We start from the raw sequence: 18,498 nt of genomic DNA, 5'->3' as shown, positions 1-18,498 counted from the left end.
GCCAGAGATAAGACCTTTGTAAGAATCTTTCAGTCCCACAGCTGACGTTGACCATAAAGTTCTGCAGGAAACCTAGAGCCCTTCCACACAGTCATATAACCTTGAATATCAAGGCAGAAAATCCCACAATATCTTCTTTGAACTGGGTTATCTGAGTCCACACTGTCATATATTCCAGTTCAAAGCAGAAAATATGGGATTTTATTCAGCTGTGTGGAAGGGGCCCTAGAGATTACTAGGAAGGTATTCTCTCGGCTTGCAAAATAACTTTTTTTATTTGCAGCTTTCCTACATTCAAAGGGCCCTGCACCCCGAACTCAAGCAAAGGGAAAGCTGGTTGCATGCAATGAATTAGGCATTTAATAATATAACTTTTTCTGTTTTGAAACTAGAGTCAGATGCAGTACATTTCTACCACTTCTGATTCCACAGCTGTGGTTGTATGGTGTGTATATGTTTATGTGGAGTTTTGGCAAAACTTCCCAAGAGAATGGCAAGAAGGATTTGAATAGGAAATCTCTTGAGAAACAGATATTATGTATCTTTCTCATCACTATCAAATATGGGGAGCTGGCTGGCCTTGGTTTTAGTCTACATTTGTGAGATTGCATCTTTCCTTGTATAATGGGAGCCGGTTTATGGAGCTTTGGGGGTTTATAGCTGTTGTCGACCGCGCTTTAGGGGATCGGGCCCTTAAGGAGAGACCCGATCCGGTCCTGAGAGAACGGACCTTGGCGGAGCCAATAGGAAAATATGAGCCGCAATACAACCTGAAGCCGAAATGAAGAAGGTCCGCCAAAGTTGAAGGAAAATCCGCCAAGGAGTCTTTATTGAGTGATTCAGCTGAAAAGGACTCTAGTAGTGATCATTCAGTCTACTAGGGTACCACATAATCAAAATAAAGCCATATTTATACAAAGTTTCAGTCTGACAGCCCTTTGAATTTCCCGCCCCACTCCCCCGCCCATCTGATCGCTGGTTGGCTAGGAGGTTGAACGAGGCGGGCTTTCGTTTCCCGCCTTGCTCTGTTGGCCCAATAGGGAGCTGCTTTTTGTCCCCACTCGAGCCAATCAGGAAGGAGAAGGCGGGAGTTATTGAAACAATGAAGTGACTGAGCAGGAAAGATCGGATTAATTCCTGCCCGGCCGATTTCTAAAGGGATTAATGACAGCAATCAAGGATGTCCGAGTTTCTGTCACGTATACAGATTTTAGATATGCCTTGGGGTGTCAGGGGTGGAAGTAGAGATGGGTGGTGATGGGCCACAATTGACAGGCTCTGCAGGGCGCCTTCCTGAGGTGTCCTGGATTTCCCTTTGGAGGAGATATGACAATGTTTGCCTTGGGGGCGAATCACCTTTAGGTCAATACTCCGAATTCGGCGACTCAAGCCCTATATTGTCCATGCAATCTGAATTTGATTGGGTTAAGCGGTGGCGGATTATCCTTTTGTTTTTGGGAAGGGAAGCCTGGGTCATAGGAAATGGGATAGGTTCTGGGGTTCAGGTTGAGTTCAAAATATTTCCTATTTGATTTCATGACTTGACAATTATATGAAATAAAATGATAAATAAAATAAAGTTGGAATATAAACCCTGCTGGGAAAAATACATATTTTCCGGGGATCCCAAAGAGTACAAATACATATAGGCAGATAGATAGATTACAAGGAAATAAGGGAGAATCCATAAAGGTGGGTTACATTGCATAAAGGGGAATCATGAATGATATAAACAATTGAAAACATCTGATAAGAACGAAGTTCACAACATCTGGGGAACCCAGTATGGAAATTCATAAAAGTGGAGTTTTAGCAGCATGATTTTACAATTCATGAAGTTAGCCCAACGATTAGAAATTCATACAACAGTGATTCATGAGGGTGTCCAGGTACATAGAATATGAAAATTCACGGATACATTGGGAAAAGAGTTCATCTGTGGTGGAAGGAATTCATAGAAATAGCATGGGGAAGAGGTACATGTGGGTTGCAGTCTTTGGAAATATAGGATTTCATAAGTTCAGGGGTAGGTCTGGGGAAGAGTGTCCTTCTCATTCATAAAATTATGAAGGTGTGAATGAAACGTGGAGGGCGCCCGTCCAGGCACCCTCCTGGCAGCTGTAGAGAGGGTGAAGGTCCTTGGAGAACTATGTCTCCCCAGCGGGAGAGCGATCCCACATCCACAGTTTGTAGAAAGGGACCAGTGATCTCTTAAAAACCATCCCGCGGGTCGCGGGGAGAGGAAAGTCCGGGATAAGGCTGGAAGAGAGCGGTCTGGCTTGAAAAGAGCAGCCGGTTCCGTTTGACAGTCAGCTGATGAGGTGCCGAGAACTGGACAGATTTTGGTTCCGCTGGTGGTCCTTGGGTCAGGAGCCTTAGAAAGGTTTAGAACTAAAATAAGAGCGTGCTAGGGGTAATTTTGATAAAGATATGAGCCAATTTGTATCGTCCGCCGTATTAACCTATGGCGGGGAAGCCTCCGCCAGGGTTTGAAGGTCGGACGGGTTAGAGAGAGAGAGAGAAGATTTCGTGCACAGAAGGAGTCAGGGAAAGACACAAAATAACCAGGTAGAGAGTGTTACTGTTAAAAATGAATGCTACTTTTATTGGGGGATTTGTTACATAGTTCAGGGAAGGGGAAAGTGAAGAAAAAAAATCTTTTAACAATAGTCTGCTGCGGTCCCGCTCCGTTCCTTTGGTGATGGATCTGCGGAACTCTCAGCTGCGGGTTCAAATCAATTTGAAAGCTGGCGCCACGGTCATCATAGCCACAATCTGATCATTTAAATTGTGTGCACTCCTTTACATGGCCATTTCAAGTCATACTCTCTCAGCCTCAGAAGAAGGCAATGGCAAACCTCTTTTGCTGTCATGGCCCACTCTTGAATCTCAAAGAAAGTGCCAAGAGGTCCCCATGCCATCATAAAGATATTTCACCAGGGCCTGTTAATTGCCTCCGCCTGGTATATCAAGACTTGGAAAGGATTCTAGTCAAAACATTGTCATTCTGATAAGTTGTAGAGACCTTGAGAACTTGTAAACAATAGAGAGAAGAAGAGAATACTAGGGCTGCTGAGGGCATAAATTGGGGTGTTTTCCACAGAATAACAAATGAGTTCTGCTAAGAGGTTTTGCCTCTTATCCTTAAAAAGTGATTTCTACTGATTTCCGTAGTTTATACAGGAGGCCTGCCACTCTTGACATGTGATTGTGCCCCTCAAATTGAGGCTTAAACAATTCTCTGGAGCTTAAACGTGGTTTGAAAGTTGGACTGTGACCCTGGAGACCAGGCTTTCAATCCTGACTCAGCCAGGAAAGTTAGTGGGGGTTTTTTTTTGGTCTCAGGAGCCAATTGAGAAACTGCAAGTCGCTTCTGGTGTGAGATAATTGGCTGTTTGCAAGGATGCTGCCCAGGGGACGCCTGGATGTTTGATGTTTGCCATTCTGTAGGAGGCTTCTCTCATGTCCCAGGGTGACGTTGGGCAGGTCACACTCTCTCAGCCTCAGAGGAAGGCAACAGCAAACCTCTTCTGAACAAACCTTGCCAAGAAAAACCCCATGGAAGGCTCACCATAGGTCAGAAACAAATCGAGTCCTCGGGACAAGCAAAACTTTTATATATGTTGCATTATTTATTGACTGAAGTCCAGATTACAAGGAGACTGAAGAGAGAAAGGAAAGAGAGAGACTAAGTACAACACGGTCACTTTCAGAAATCCAGGAGGAAACAACACAAGAGGGCTGAGATCCTGCGCCCAGGAAACGTAGTGTAGCCCACACAATGTCCCATGGATTAAGATGTTCTCTCTAGGTGTCTTCAAGTCTTCCAGTGTGACTCCATTGTAAGCCACTCGAAGAAGTTGGTTATAGAGCAGTGGTTCTCAACCTGAGGGTCCCCAGATGTTTTGGCCTTCAATTCCCAAAACTCCTAACTGCTGGTCAACTGGCTGGGATTTCTGGGAGATGAAGGCCAAAACACTTGGGGACCACAGGTTGAGAACCACCACCATAGAGTCATTCTGGGGGAACAGAAATCCCTGCAGAGAACACCTCTCTCTGAGGCCCTTTCTACACTGCTATAAACAATCCAGATTATCTGCTTTGAATTGGATTATATGGCAGTGTAGATTCATATAATCAAGTTCAAAGCAGATAATGTGGATTATCTGCTTTGGTAATCTGGATTATCTGATTTAGTAATCTGGGTTATATGTCAGTGTTGGAGGGCCCTGAAGCCCCTTCGACACAGCTAAATAAAATCCCACATTATCTGCTTGAACTGGAATATATGACAGTGTTGACCCAGATAACCCAGTTCAAAGCAAATATTTTTGGATTCTCTGCCTTGATATTCTGGGTTATATGTCTGTGTGGAAGGGCCCTGAGAAAGGAATTTCATCTTTATCCGTTTTCCTTTCACTAGCAGTCCTCTCACAAGCAGCAGTTATCTGTCCTCATAGTCAGGTTGTTTCTTCTTGCTGATTTGCCCTTAATTGCCTCTCTCTGTTTTCCTCAAGTAGGAGGACACTTTTTGAGACATCTGTGGCACAGGCTGGAAAGCAAGCCAGCTGCAACAAATCAACAAATCACTCTGACCAAGAGGTCATGAGTTCGAGGCCAGCCTGCGTCTTGTCTCTGTCTCTGTTCTATGTCATGGCATTGAATGTTTGCCTTTATGTGTGCAATGTGATCCGCCCTGAGTCCCCTTCGGGGTGAGAAGGGCGGAATATAAATGCTGTAAATAAAATAAAATAAATAAAACATGCAACATACAGTGCTATCGGTAGGACTAGGTTCTTGTTTCATCAGCTCTCATGCAGGCTTGGGCCTTTCTGTGAATGCTCAGACAGAAAGGCATGAGACAAGACCATGGCATCATGGAAGAGACCCCAACGGCCACCCAGTCCAACCCCGTTCTCCCATGTAGGAATATACAACTGGACACAGTATTGCAAGTGAGCAAAATAGTGTGGTACTATTACTTCCCTCAATTTAGATACTATGCTGCTATTGACGCAACCTAGAATTGAGTTGGCTTGTTTTAGCTTTTGAAGAACACTTGATTCATATTCACCTTGTGATCTGCTAAGACACCGAGACCCTCTTCATATGTACTGAAGTTCCCCAGTGCTAGAAAGGAAGGAAATCACTGTAAATCCACCCCAGGAACCACCTTCCTCTTGGCACATTTTCCGCATTCGCCCACTATTTGCGCCTTTTCAAAATCCAAAGAACTGTTGGTAACAGCTGAACTCCAGTTCCAATGCTGGAAGGCCAGTTCTTTATGTTTCTTCCACATTATTGAAAGTTAGCTTGAATCCCATCTTTATATCTCCCTCACTGTCTACTGACATTCTGTTATCCATTCTTGAGCCGAGAGTCAAATAACTCCTTTGGGGGACAGTGACCAGGCATTCAGACCAGGTGGCCAGTCCAGCAAAGTGGATGGAGGAGGATCATGGCTTGGGTGCTGGTGGTCTTTGTGTCTCCCAGAACACTGAGGCTCTTCCACCAGTTTTCTTCCCAAGAAATTTGCAGGCGTTTTTTAAAATTATTTAAACATTTAATCATTTTATTTACAATTGATTAATCTGTTGCAGATACACAGAAAAAGGCATCACATAGCCATATTCTTGAATATGAATGTTAACCATTAGATAAACATACATAATGCATAGATTTACCATTCTTTTGATTGCACCTTATCCTTTTAATTGACTCCCCATTGTCACTCCAGGATAAGTAAATACAGATTAGAAACCATCCTTCACTATCCAATTGCTCTAGAGGTTCTGGACATATTTGTCTTTCAATATAAAAGTGTTTATCCATCTCTGTCAATGGAATCAAATTTCAAGGCAAAGCTGCTGGAATTATTCCAGATGTCAAGAATGACATCTCTAGATGGTCCATGTTTTTCACAGGCACACAATAGAGTTGGAAGGGCAATAGATTTAGACACAAGCATCTTGGTATCCCCATGAATGTCCTGATCTTCAAACCCTTTCTGCTTTATTTAAAAAAAAAATGCACTCAGTGCACAGATGGTGTATTTCAGCATCAACATTGACTTTTGTGGAAAAGTGGCTGCCTAGGTAGCAGAAATGGTCAACAAAAGCTGAAAGTGTCTTCAGCTTGACTTGGTTACCTCAGAGAAGCAGCCAGACGATTTCTTCCAATGTGGATCCTTCAGATTTCAGTTACAGGCTATGGAGGCAGAGCTGTGTCTCAGATGATGTGAGTTTTGGACATTGCTCTCCATCCTTAGGAAGAGAGCTCCAGTTGGCCTACAAAGCACACAGAAAAGAATGGGACGAGGGTCTCTCTCGAGAAAGAGGCTGGAGGGAATTCATAGATCAGGGCTGCTGAGTCTGCATCGTAAAAGGCCACCCGACCCCCTTCGCAGTTCAGTGTCACTCGGACCCTCTTGGGCTCCTCGCTCAGAATCAGACGTCGGATCACCCCATTGTTGGAGTAGAACCTGTATTCCAATAAACCCTTTTCCACTTCCCAGATCCCAGCATCAGGGCCGTCGGGAATGAAGCCCTTTCTCTGCACAGACTTTCTGGCAACTCCCACAGACCATGCTTTCCCATCCTTCACGAGGACTTCCCAAAAATGCCTGCCTCCTCTGAATCCCTCCTGGCCCAGCACAAAAAGGCGTCGATTGAATCGTTCAGGATTGTCAGGAAGATATTGCCTTTTCTCTCCCAATGTCACACGCCTGCGATCTTCAGAAAGGATGAGCTGAGGATGGGCTGTGTCTGGATCCAGAGTCACACGTACTGTTGGTGGTGGAAACAGATCAGGGATGGAGAAAGAAAGAAAGAAAGAAAGAAAGAAAGAAAGAAAGAAAGAAAGAAAGAAAGAAAGAAAGAAAGAAAGACGGAGGGAGGGAGGGAGGGAGGGTGGGAGGGAGGGAGGGAGGGAGGGAGGGAGAAAGGAAGGAAAGAAGGAAGGAAGGAAGGAAGGAAGGAAGGAAGGAAGGACGGGAAAAGATGGACAGACAGATGTAAATTGCTAGAGAGTTCAACTTCCATCTTACATTCTTATAAAATGACAGGGAAATCCTCCCATCCCCTGAAATCAAAAAAGTTCAACGTTATGTCCCCCTCTTTCTTAAGATTAACATTGGAATGTTTGGTGATTTGAGCTCTGGATTGTGATTCTGGAAACCTGGGATCGATTCTCAGTTCAGCCATAAAACCCACGGGTGCCATTAAGCTCATCTAAGAATGCATCTACACTGTTGAATTAATGTGGTTTAAAACTCCTGCTCTCTCAGGCTCAGAGAGAAGGCCATGGCAAACCCCTTCTGAAGTAAACTTTTCTTGTTTACCTTTTTGCTGCTGAAGTCCAGATTCCAGAGAGTCTAAAGAGAGAAAGGAAAGAGAGAGACTGAGCAGGACATGGTGACTCTAAGAAATCAAGAGGAAACGACGCAAGAATGCCGAGATCCTTCACGCAAGAGATGAAGCGTAACTTCACCTGCACCCAGTTATGCCTCATTTGGGAATGGTGGCATTGGTTGTCCAATGTGCATCACTGCATTGTCACACAATGTATGACCAGGCATGGAATACAGTCAATGCATCCTGTGCTGCAATGTGCAGTCTCCATAGCAGTAGATCAGCAGAAACATTTCATGCATGGACAAAGGTGACTGAGCGGAAGGGGCCACTCTTCTCTAGTTCACACTGGAAGGAGACAAAGGACGGATTGCGGGAAAGAGACCTCTGTCTCCTTCATCCCTTAGATATGTCTCAATGTATGAATAATGAAGGCTGCTATATAGAAATGCCAGTCAACTCTCAGACCAATAGATGCCATTATTCATGAACTGTTGACAATGTTCTCTCTAGGAATCATCTAGCTTTCCGGTATGACTCGATGGTCAGCTACCTCAAAAGAGTGATCCTACAGCAGACATCCATCCTGACCACTTGCTGTAAGTCAGTTTCAAACTTGATGTCGGGAAATTGGAGATTACACAGGAAATCCTGGAACCAGTTTGAGACCCGGATGGTGATTATTCAAATGCACATGGAGAGCTTTATTTCGCACACTTTAGAGGGATTTCTTGTTTAGCCACTGTGGTTGGAAGCTCGTTTCAAACTGTACTAAATGGTCAGTGTAGATGAGAGCAAAGTCACACTAGAGGACCTAGAATTTCCTACAGAGAACACCTCTCTAGGGATCTCTAGGCCTCCAGTGTGACACTGTGGCCAATGTCTGATAAAGGTGGGCCACAGAGTCACACTGGATAAATGGGCTGAATGGTCTGGCTCCGGTGGTCACAAAGGAATGAATCTTAACACACAATAAGGTTCTCTCAGGTGTTGGTTGGTCAATAGTCTTCTCTTCAGGTCACATTAGAAAAGGAATACCACTGGCTCCCTGCACCAGAGGGCCTGAGAAGCACTGGACTCAAGATAATCTGGATTTTGTATCTCAGTGTAGATGGGTCCTTGGTGTCCTTCAAGGGCTTGGGATCTTGAAGGAGCCCCTCTCCCTATATACGTATGCCTCTCCGATTATTATGCTGACATTGGTTTTATTTGGGACAAAATAAAATGTGTCAATTTCTTAAAACACATGGCTTCAGATGGTTTAAATTTCTTAAACTGTTTTCCCCTTGTTGACGTATTTAAAGTATTTTAATCTGTTTAATACAACTCAAAACAATAAAATAATACATTAATACTGATTTTATTAGTACACCAGCCAGAAATCACATGTTATATCTGGTGTGTGTGTGTGTGTGTGTGTTGTAAGTATCTGTGTATATATTTATTTGATGAAGTAAATGAACAGGTTTAGGATTGGCTAGGGAATTCTATATTTATATTTAAGTTTGATTCACAGATGAAATTCACATGTGAAATAATTTTTTTAAAAAAACAATAGAACAGATTAGACCAGTCATTCCCAAATTGGGCACTACCACCGGTGATGGACACAGGTGCATTTTTTTGTATGACCTTTCTATTCTGAGTTCAAAAAATAGTTTCATAATTTCAAACTTCAATGTTTCTAATTTACACATTTTTTACTATATTTTAGGGAAAAGGTAGAAACATTAATACATATATCTTTATGTTTAATAGCTATTAAAAATTAAAAAAAATAATTTCCACGGGGCTCTGAGTAATATTTTTTTCTGGAAAGGGGGCGTTAGGCCAAATAAGTTTGGGAACCACTGGATTAGATAATATGGTTCTGTTTCAAGTTTAAAATAAAAAGGGCTGTTTCTTGACCTTAAATTTCCCAATGCCTTGAAGCATTTCATTTCCCCTTTCAGACCAATGTCACATCTCACTGAAAAACCTTGCAGACAATCAGCCTTACCTCTTAATTGCTTCATGACACCCTCCAGAAAGGGATTTATATCACAGATGTCACAGATCTTCCATTTTAGGGCAGGAGAAAAAGCCACAGGGGTCCCAAATTTCCCCTTTTTCTTATAACTGCAGGAAATAGAAAAATATCACAGGGTGCATCTTCTAAAGAATTAATGCTGTTTGACACCACTTTCACTGTTATGGCTTAATGCCATAACAATGCCAATGAGTGCTGATGCCTTACCCAACTACAACTCCTAGGATTCCATAGCTCTGAGCCATTACAGTTAAACTGCTATAATTCCATGGTGTAGAGATGTACCCACAAGATAACAGAGTTGGATGGGGTCTCATGGGCCATCAGGTCCAACTCCACCACTGAACCCCAGACACCAATTTCTACCTGAGGAGAGGGTGGGCTTCATATGTAAATCCAAGTGTTTATGGGAGATTAACTTACCCCTGTAAGAAACTTCTGATGTCCTGTAAATGAGGGAAAAAAAGAATTCAGGACAAGCATTTGCATGGAGACTAGGTGCACATTCCAAAAATGGAGGGTTTCCAGCTAATTGAAATGGCTGAAGTAAAGCTAGTCGGGTGAAACCGCCCTCCCTCCACAAAGAGAAATGGATTTACATAATGGGGCATCCACTTCAGTGCCATGATTTTGCAAAAGCCTTTTGGTAAAGCCACCTAAATACTGTATGGCATGGGCCACATATTCCACTACAGTCATGTTATCATTGATAGCAGATAGCAGATACATGCCAGGTTGACACTGCAGATGTTTTCAATTGCACTGTTCATGGTCCAGTGACCATACGTCAAACCACCCTTGACAACCTGCCTTTCATCACCACGGCTATTCCTGCATTTTTCATTTTATTTTATTGCAATTGAGGAATTCTTGCATTTCAAAAAGGCATATATAACTCTCTCTCTCTCTCTCTCTATATATATATATATATATATATATACAGTAGAGTCTCACTTATCCAAGCTAAATGGGCCGGCAGAAGCTTGGATAAGTGAATATCTTAGATAATAAGGAGGGGTTAAGGAAAAGCCTATTAAACATCAAATTAGGTTATGATTTTACAAATTAAGCACCAAAACATCATGTTATACCACAAATTTGAAAGAAAAAGTAGTTCAATACGCAGTAATGTTATGTTGTAATTACTGTATTTACAAATTTAGCACCAAAATATCACGATATATTGAAAACATTGACTACAAAAATGGCTTGGATAATCCAGAAGCTTGGATAAGCGAGGCTTGGATAAGTGAGACTCTATTGTGTGTGTGTGTATGTGTATGTGTGTGTGTGTGTATATATATATATATGGAAAGAAGATGGTTGGCTTCTAGCTTCTCAATTACTAGTCCCCTACTGGTAATTTTCAGGACTACAGACCAGTGCCCCTCACTTCCATCATCATGAAGTGCCTTGAAAATCTGGTTGGGAGGCCTATCATTTCTTGCCTTCCAAACACATTGGACAAACATCAGTTTGCATATAGATGGGCAACAGATTGACAGAGGACACCATAGCCATCACACTCCATGCTGCTCTGACCTATCTGAAGTGACGGGGGAACTATGTGAGGATGCTTTTTGCAGACTTCAGTTCTGCGTTCAACACAATCCTCCCACATAGACTAATTTCTAATTCATGGATCTTGGACTGTCATATTCACTCTGTTCCTGGATTATGGACTTCTTGCCTGGACAATCCCACCTTTGTGTACACTGAACCATGAGAAAGCTGAGGTGTTACTGTCTTCCTACCTGGAGGAGTTCACTTGCCGGCTGATGATGCTTCTCCTCCATCTCTTGGATGAGTTTCGAGAGAGAGGAGAGTTCTTTGGAGAGTCTGGCCAGATGTTCTTCTCCTTTGGCTGAAATCTCTCTCTCCACCTCTTCTATTTTTGCCAGAAAATTTGTCTCTTGTTCTTCCAGAAACTGGTGCATGAGTCTAAATGCAGCCACAGCCTTATCCTTCTCTCTCTGAGCTCTCTCCTATAGTAAAGGAAAGGAGAAACAGGGGTGAGGGGCAGAAAGAAACTGCCTTTGGGCTGAATTCTTCATATTCCCTTGAAAAGCAACTTGTGTCCCTTCAGATAGAAAATGCTAAGTCATCCTTCGTAGAAAAATTGAATATCCAGATAAGTGATCAGGAGTATGACCATCTGATCACACTAGGGGACTTTAATGGGGTGGTAAATAGTGAAATGGACAGATCAAAAGAAACAAACAGTACGGAGAAAACTAAAATAAACAAAATGGGAAATCTTCCAAAATCATTGATAAGAATGTTGAATGATCTGAATTTGCAGGACAGCTGGAGAATTAAAAACGAAGGAGCTAAAGACTACACCTTTTTCTCGGCCAGGCCACAAATACAGGGCCAGGAGTACAAAGTCAGAGCTTTTGCTGATGAAGAAGAAGACAAGATCCCAGAAATCAGAGATATCGGAAGATGACAGGAGAGGAAAAATCAAGAGACACCAATGGAAGATGGAAAAGGATACACACCTCAGAGAAAAGTCTCAGGAAGTCAACACCAAATAAAATAAAAATAAAAATATTCTCCCCACTTTTAATGTCACATATCTAACTATCCTACTTTCTATCCTTATTAACTCTGTACACCTTCTTCCCTTTCTTTCTCCCACCCGCCTAGTCCTAGTTTCTATTCTTTTCTGTGCCTATTTAATTATCTTTGTCCTCTTTTGTCTTTTTAATCTTTCATGATTTTAGAATCATATGCTTTTAGCTACTGTAATAAAATCCTAATAAAGATTATATATATCTATATATATAAAAGGATAAAGTTGTGGGGGCAGTGACTATAACAACAAAACCAAACATCCCAGAAATACGAAACTTGGCAATACAATGCAAAAGCCTTGCCTCCCGGTTACAACAACACAACCACACCACAAAACCACAATCCGGACCCACAAAACTCACAACAACACTTCATGACTATAACAACACAACTAGAATGCCCTAGAAATACAAAACTTGGCAACACAATGCAAAAGCCTTGCCTCCCAGTTGTAACAACACAATCACACCACAAAACCACACTGGACCCACAAAACTCACAACAACGCATCGTGACTATAACAACACAACCAAACGCCCCAGAAATACGAAACTTGGCGACACAATGCAAAAGCCTTCCCTCCCGGTTGTAACAACACTATCACACCACAAAACACAATCCAGACCCACAAAACTCACAACAATGCATCGTGACTATAACACCACAACCAAACGCCCCAGAAATACGAAACTTGGCGACACAATGCAAAAGCCTTCCCTCCCGGTTGTAACAACACTATCACACCACAAAACACAATCCAGACCCACAAAACTCACAACAATGCATCGTGACTATAACACCACAACCAAATGCCCCAGAAATACGAAACTTGGCGACACAATGCAAAAGCCTTCCCTCCCGGTTGTAACAACACTATCACACCACAAAACACAATCCAGACCCACAAAACTCACAACAATGCATCGTGACTATAACACCACAACCAAACGCCCCAGAAATACGAAACTTGGCGACACAATGCAAAAGCCTTCCCTCCCGGTTGTAACAACACTATCACACCACAAAACACAATCCAGACCCACAAAACTCACAACAATGCATCGTGACTATAACACCACAACCAAATGCCCCAGAAATACGAAACTTGGCGACACAATGCAAAAGCCTTCCCTCCTGGTTGTAACAACACTATCACACCACAAAACACAATCCAGGCCCACAAAACTCACAATGCATCGTGACTATAACACCACAACTAAACGCCCCAGAAATACGAAACTTGGCACACAACTAAACGCCCCAGAAATACAAAACTTGACAACACAATGCTTCCTGGTTGTAACAACACAACCACACCACAAAACCACAATCCGGACCCATAAAACTCACAACAATGCATCGTGACTATAACAACACAACTAAACCAGATGGCCATCTGTCTGAGAGGTTTGGGTGGGTTCTTCCTCCATGACAAAAAGAAAGAAAGGGGTTGGACTGGATGCAAACTACAAATCCCAGCACCCCATGGCATGGAGTCCATGCATTTCAATTAGAGACCTCTTCCTTCTCCCTTTCCCCGCCATCCAACCTACTGACCAGTTCCATGGCTCTGCAGGCAGGAAAGGCTGGGACGGATAGAACGGATAGAACGAAGGAAGGAGGAAGGGAAGCGAAGGAACGCCAAGGATAAGAGCCCTTCTCTCTGCCCGGAAGGCCAAGAGCAAAAGGGAGAGAAAGACCATTGATCCGGTTATATTTACCCTCCTTTCTGACCAGTGTGTTCTTATCAGAGAGCTCAGGATCGGAGCAGAGAAAGGGAACAGCATAGGAATAAAGGAAACAAGGAGACCACCCACTCTATCCATCCACTCATCTATCCATCCACTCACCCACTAATAATAAACACCTACACAGGCAAGAATCAGCCATGCACTGAGTCTACAAGGCCATTCAGTGCTCATCCACCTCCCCAATCCCTACATTCACACTTGGCCTCCAAAAAAACAATTACAATAATAACAATGACAACAATAACAATAAGAATCAACACCATCACAGGCAAGAAGCAGCCAGGCACTGAGGCTGAGAGGCCAGTTAGTGCTACACTGGGCCTCCAAAAAACAATACAGTAGCATCTAACTTATCCAGCCTTCATGACCACAACAACAACAACAATAATAAACACCTACACAGGCAAAACAAAAAAAGACTATTGTACCACAATAAGATATAAACCGCACTCACCAGAATCAGACATCACGATTAACAACAAACCAAAGACAACAGGGATCTCAAGCAATTATCAATCAACACAAAAATTGAAGAAGGTAACAGACTTCAAATACTACTACTAATGTGAGTATAAAGAAGGGTGGAAGTCACAGCATAAATACAACCTAATGTAGACTGACCAACACCACCAGACTAAGCCACAGCAACGCGTGGCCGGGCACAGCTATATATATATATATATATATATATATATATATATATATATATATATATATATGATAGAAAATGTCAATATCCAATACAGAAAGCGTCTTATGAAGACTCGCAAGGGCCCGCCACTGGAATAGGCTTGGATCAGGCTATTGTCTGTAGGTTATTAGGATTTTATAAATGGTAGATATTTTTGACAAAGCATTTCCTTCCCTGCTTCTCCAGAGTCACAGTCAAAGAGGTCCTACTTTCTCATTTTCTAGTAGGAATGCCACTTACAAGCACATCCTGGCTTTCCCGCGCTGCGTCTGCTTTGAAGGCCAGTATTTTCTCTCTCTCCTTCTTCAGAGACTCCAGAAAATTCCCAATCCGATCCTGAAAAGGTAGACAAAGTTCTTGCTCGCTTCTTTTGTTAAAGGCTCACAGTTTTCTAATAAAGAGCATTATACAATGCCTAGTAATCTGAAGTGCCCAATAAAGAAGTCTCAGTGGAAATGAATGAAAATCAGTGTCTGAAACAGAATTGCCAGATATCAAGACTTGGGCCGGATTATCCCATTTTTGTGCCCCATCTCCAGGTGGGAGATAAAGGTGCAACTTCTTCATTGTTTCTGGACTCAGCTCCAGACAAGATGAAAGGGCTGCATGCAAATTTCCAGCAAACCTATTACAAGTCAGGCTTGATAAAATTGGCACACCTTTAGTCATTCGATGATTCAATGTACAAAGACTCTCGAGGAGGCAGAGATGTCTATGTATTTAGCACCAGGACATACCCTCTGCTCTGCTTTGTATCCACATTGGAGCTGGAAGAAAGGAGACTGGATTCTTTAACTCATCTCCTTAAGGCACATGTGTTAAACTCAAGACCCACAGGCCATATCTGGCTCTCCATGTGTTTTTCTGTGGCTGTCCTGATGCTAGAATACAACTCCTGTCTTCCTCATCATAAGACACCATGACAAGTGCCAATGGGAGTTGTGGTACAGTAACATCTGGAAGACTGCAGTTTGTTCTGTTTAGTCAGGATACTGGGGTGTGAACTGAGACACAAGGATTGTGGATATAATGCCTGATGTTAATATGATGTCTTTTAACCTTTACCAAACCTCAGAGCCACAAGTGCTTTTGGGTTACAATTGCCAGTATCCTCAGTCTGGCACTGAACTGCTAACCACAGACCTATATTGTAGGGTGTAGTTACACCACAACGCCTTGTTAGGAGTTCCTATTTTACCCCCTCTTACCTTGTACTCCTTTGATGCCTCGTCCAGAGGGATCACGTTGTGGTTTTCGTGCTCCTTTGACCTGTCGCACACCACACAGATGGGGGCTTCGTGGTGCTTGCAGAAGAGCTTGAGGGGCTCCTGGTGCCTCTGGCAGACTCTCCCCTTCTCTTCCGCCTTCTGGCTCCCCAGTTCCTTGGCTATTTCCACCAGGTTCGCCAGCTGCCAATTCCGCTTGATGCCCCGTTGCTGCACTTTCTCCCTGCATTGGGGGCAGGAGGCCTCTTTCCCCTCCCAGCATTGATCCAGGCAGGATTGGCAGAAATGGTGCCCACAGGAGATGATCATCACAGGCTCCTTGAAATACTCCAAGCAGACGGGACAGGACAGTTCCTCACAGAACTTCTTCATAGAGCCTCCAGAGGCCATGGCTATTGATGATGCTTCACTGCGAAGACAATGCCTTAACTTTCAGTTCTCAGACTTTATCTTTCTGGAAAGCAGCCGATGACTCTGCCTCTGTCCAACCTTTGGCTCTGCAACATCTGAGCTCTTCCAGTGCCTCAGCCTTTGGGAAACCTGCTCTTGAATCTCAAAGAATGTGCCAAGAGGTCCCCATGCCATCATAAAGATATTTCACCAGGGCCTGTTAATTGCCTCCGCCTGGTATATCAAGGTTGGGAAAGAATTCTAGTCAAAACATTGTTATTCTGGTAAGTTGTAGAGACCTTGAAAACTTGTAAACAATAGAGAGAAGAAGAGAATAGCAGGGCTGCTGAGGGCATAACTTGGGGTGTTTTCCACAGAGTTAGAACTGACTTTCTGGTGAATCTGCTTTACTTAGAAATAGAGTTTGTTTCCAGCTTTTCAGGCTGTGAGTGAATTCCTATTCCAAAGTCTCCAGTTCCTGACATTTACACAAATCCTGCCCCGAAGACCCAGCTGTAGGCCCTCCTTGGGGTCCCAATGGGTCAGGCACAAAGGCAGACTTCAATGACAAAGTCCCACTTTTCAGCCTTTGAAGGAGGAGGTGGCAAAAACCCATGAATGTGTCCTGCCAAGAAAATCCTGTGGTAGGGTTCTTATAGGTCAGAAATGATTTGAAGGCACACAACACCAAATTGGTCTTCTTTTGAAATTAAGAAAACACACAGCATACCCAAATGAGTTCTGATAAGAGGTTTAGCCTCTTATCCTTAAAAAGTGATTTCTATTGATTTCTGTAGTTTATACAGGAGGCCTGCCACTCTTGACACATGTGATTGCGCCCCTCAAGTTGAGGCCTAAACAACTCTCTGGAGGTTAAATGTGGTTTGAAAGTCAGACTGTGAGCCTGGAGACCAGGCTTTCAATCCTGACTCAGCCAGGAGAGTTAGTGGGTTTTTTTTTTTTTGGTCTCAGGAGCGAATTGAAAAACTGCAAGTCGCTTCTGGTGTGAGAGAATTGGCTGTTTGCAAGGACGCTGCCCAGGACGCTGCCTGGATGTTTGATGTTTGCCATCCTGTAGGAGGTTTCTCTCATGTCTCAGGGTGACGTTGGGCAGGTCAGCCTCAGATAAAGGCAACGGCAAACCTCTTCTGAACAAACCTTGCCAAGAAAAACCCCATGGAAGGCTCACCATAGGTCAGAAACAAATTGAGGCCTCGTGACAAGCAAAACTTTTATATATGTTGCATTATTTATTGACTGAAGTCCAGATTACAAGGAGACTGGAGAGAGAAAGAAAAGAGAGAGACTAAGTACAACACGGTCACTTTCAGAAATCCAGGAGGAAACAACGCAAGAGGGCTGAGATCCTGCGCCCAAGACACGTAGTGCAGCCCACACAGAGTTATGTCCCATGGATGAAGATGTTCTCTCTAGGAGTCTTCAAGTCTTCCAGTGTGACTCCATTGTAAGCCACTTGAAGAAGTTGGTTAAAGAGCAGTGGTTCTCAACCTGAGGGTCCCCAGATGTTTTGGCCTTCAATTCCCAAAACTCCTAACTGCTGGTCAACTGTTTGGGATTTCTAGGAGTTGAAGGCCAAAACACTTGGGGATCCACAAGTTGAGAACCACTGCCATAGAGTCATTCTGGGGGAACAGAAATCCCTGCAGAGAACACCTCTCTCTGAGGGCCTGTCTACACTGCTGTAGACAATCCAGATTATCTGCTTTGAATTTTATTATATGGCAGTGTAGATTCATATAATCAAGTTCAAAGCAGATAATGTGGATTATCTGCTTTGGTAATCTGGGTTATATGTCAGTGTTGGAGGGCCCTGAAGTCCCTTCCACACAGTGAATAAAATCCCACATTATCTGCTTTGAAACTGTAATACATGGCAGTGTGGACTCAGGTAACCCAGTTCAAAGCAGATATTGCGGGATTCTCTGCCTTGATATTCTGGGTTATATGGCTGTGTGGAAGGGCCCTGAGAAAGGAATTTCAGTTATCAGTTTTCCTTTCACTAGCAGTCCTCTCACAAGCAGCAGTTATCTGTCCTCCTTGTCAGGTTGTTTCTTCTTGCTGATTCGCCCTTAATTGCCTCTCTCTGTTTTCCTCAAGTAGGAGGACACTTTTGGAGACATCAAACATGCAACATACAGTGCTATCGGTAGGATTAGGCTCTTGTTTCATGCTCTCTCATGTAGGCTTAGGCCTTTCTGTGAATGCTCAGACAAAAAGACATGAGACAAGACCATAGAATCATGGAAAAGACCCCAAGAGCCATGTAGTCCAATTCTATTCTCCCATGCAGGAATACACAACTGGACACAGTATTGCAAGTGAGCAAAATAGTGTGGTACTATTACAGTAGAGTCTCGCTTATCCAACGTTCTGGATTATCCAACGCATTTTTGTAGTCAATGTTTTCAATATATTGTGATATTTTGGTGCTAAATTCATAAATACAGTAATTACAACACAACAT

The 18,498-nt window shown here is 43.1% G+C and overlaps 1 protein-coding gene across 1 annotated transcript; it reads right to left on the bottom strand.

Annotated features, from left to right (window-relative positions):
• Nucleotides 1-5,128: 5,128 nt before the first annotated feature.
• On the bottom strand, nucleotides 5,129-17,541 carry LOC100562277 (zinc finger protein RFP). The gene is made up of 7 exons (XM_003218028.4): nucleotides 15,606-17,541; nucleotides 14,638-14,733; nucleotides 11,133-11,363; nucleotides 9,802-9,824; nucleotides 9,349-9,467; nucleotides 7,340-7,372; nucleotides 5,129-6,785 (listed from the first exon to the last, which is right to left on the bottom strand). The coding sequence occupies exons 1-7, from the start codon at nucleotides 16,011-16,013 to the stop codon at nucleotides 6,265-6,267; spliced, it is 1,431 nt and encodes a 476-aa protein (XP_003218076.1). The 5' UTR covers nucleotides 16,014-17,541; the 3' UTR covers nucleotides 5,129-6,264.
• Nucleotides 17,542-18,498: the final 957 nt, after the last annotated feature.

Source organism: Anolis carolinensis, chromosome 2 (genome assembly GCF_035594765.1).
Source record: "Anolis carolinensis isolate JA03-04 chromosome 2, rAnoCar3.1.pri, whole genome shotgun sequence".
In the NCBI taxonomy this organism is placed as follows: Eukaryota; Metazoa; Chordata; class Lepidosauria; order Squamata; family Dactyloidae; genus Anolis; species Anolis carolinensis.
The sequence above is the reverse complement of the archived record's forward strand: the minus strand, read 5'-3'. Positions and strand labels throughout refer to the sequence as shown.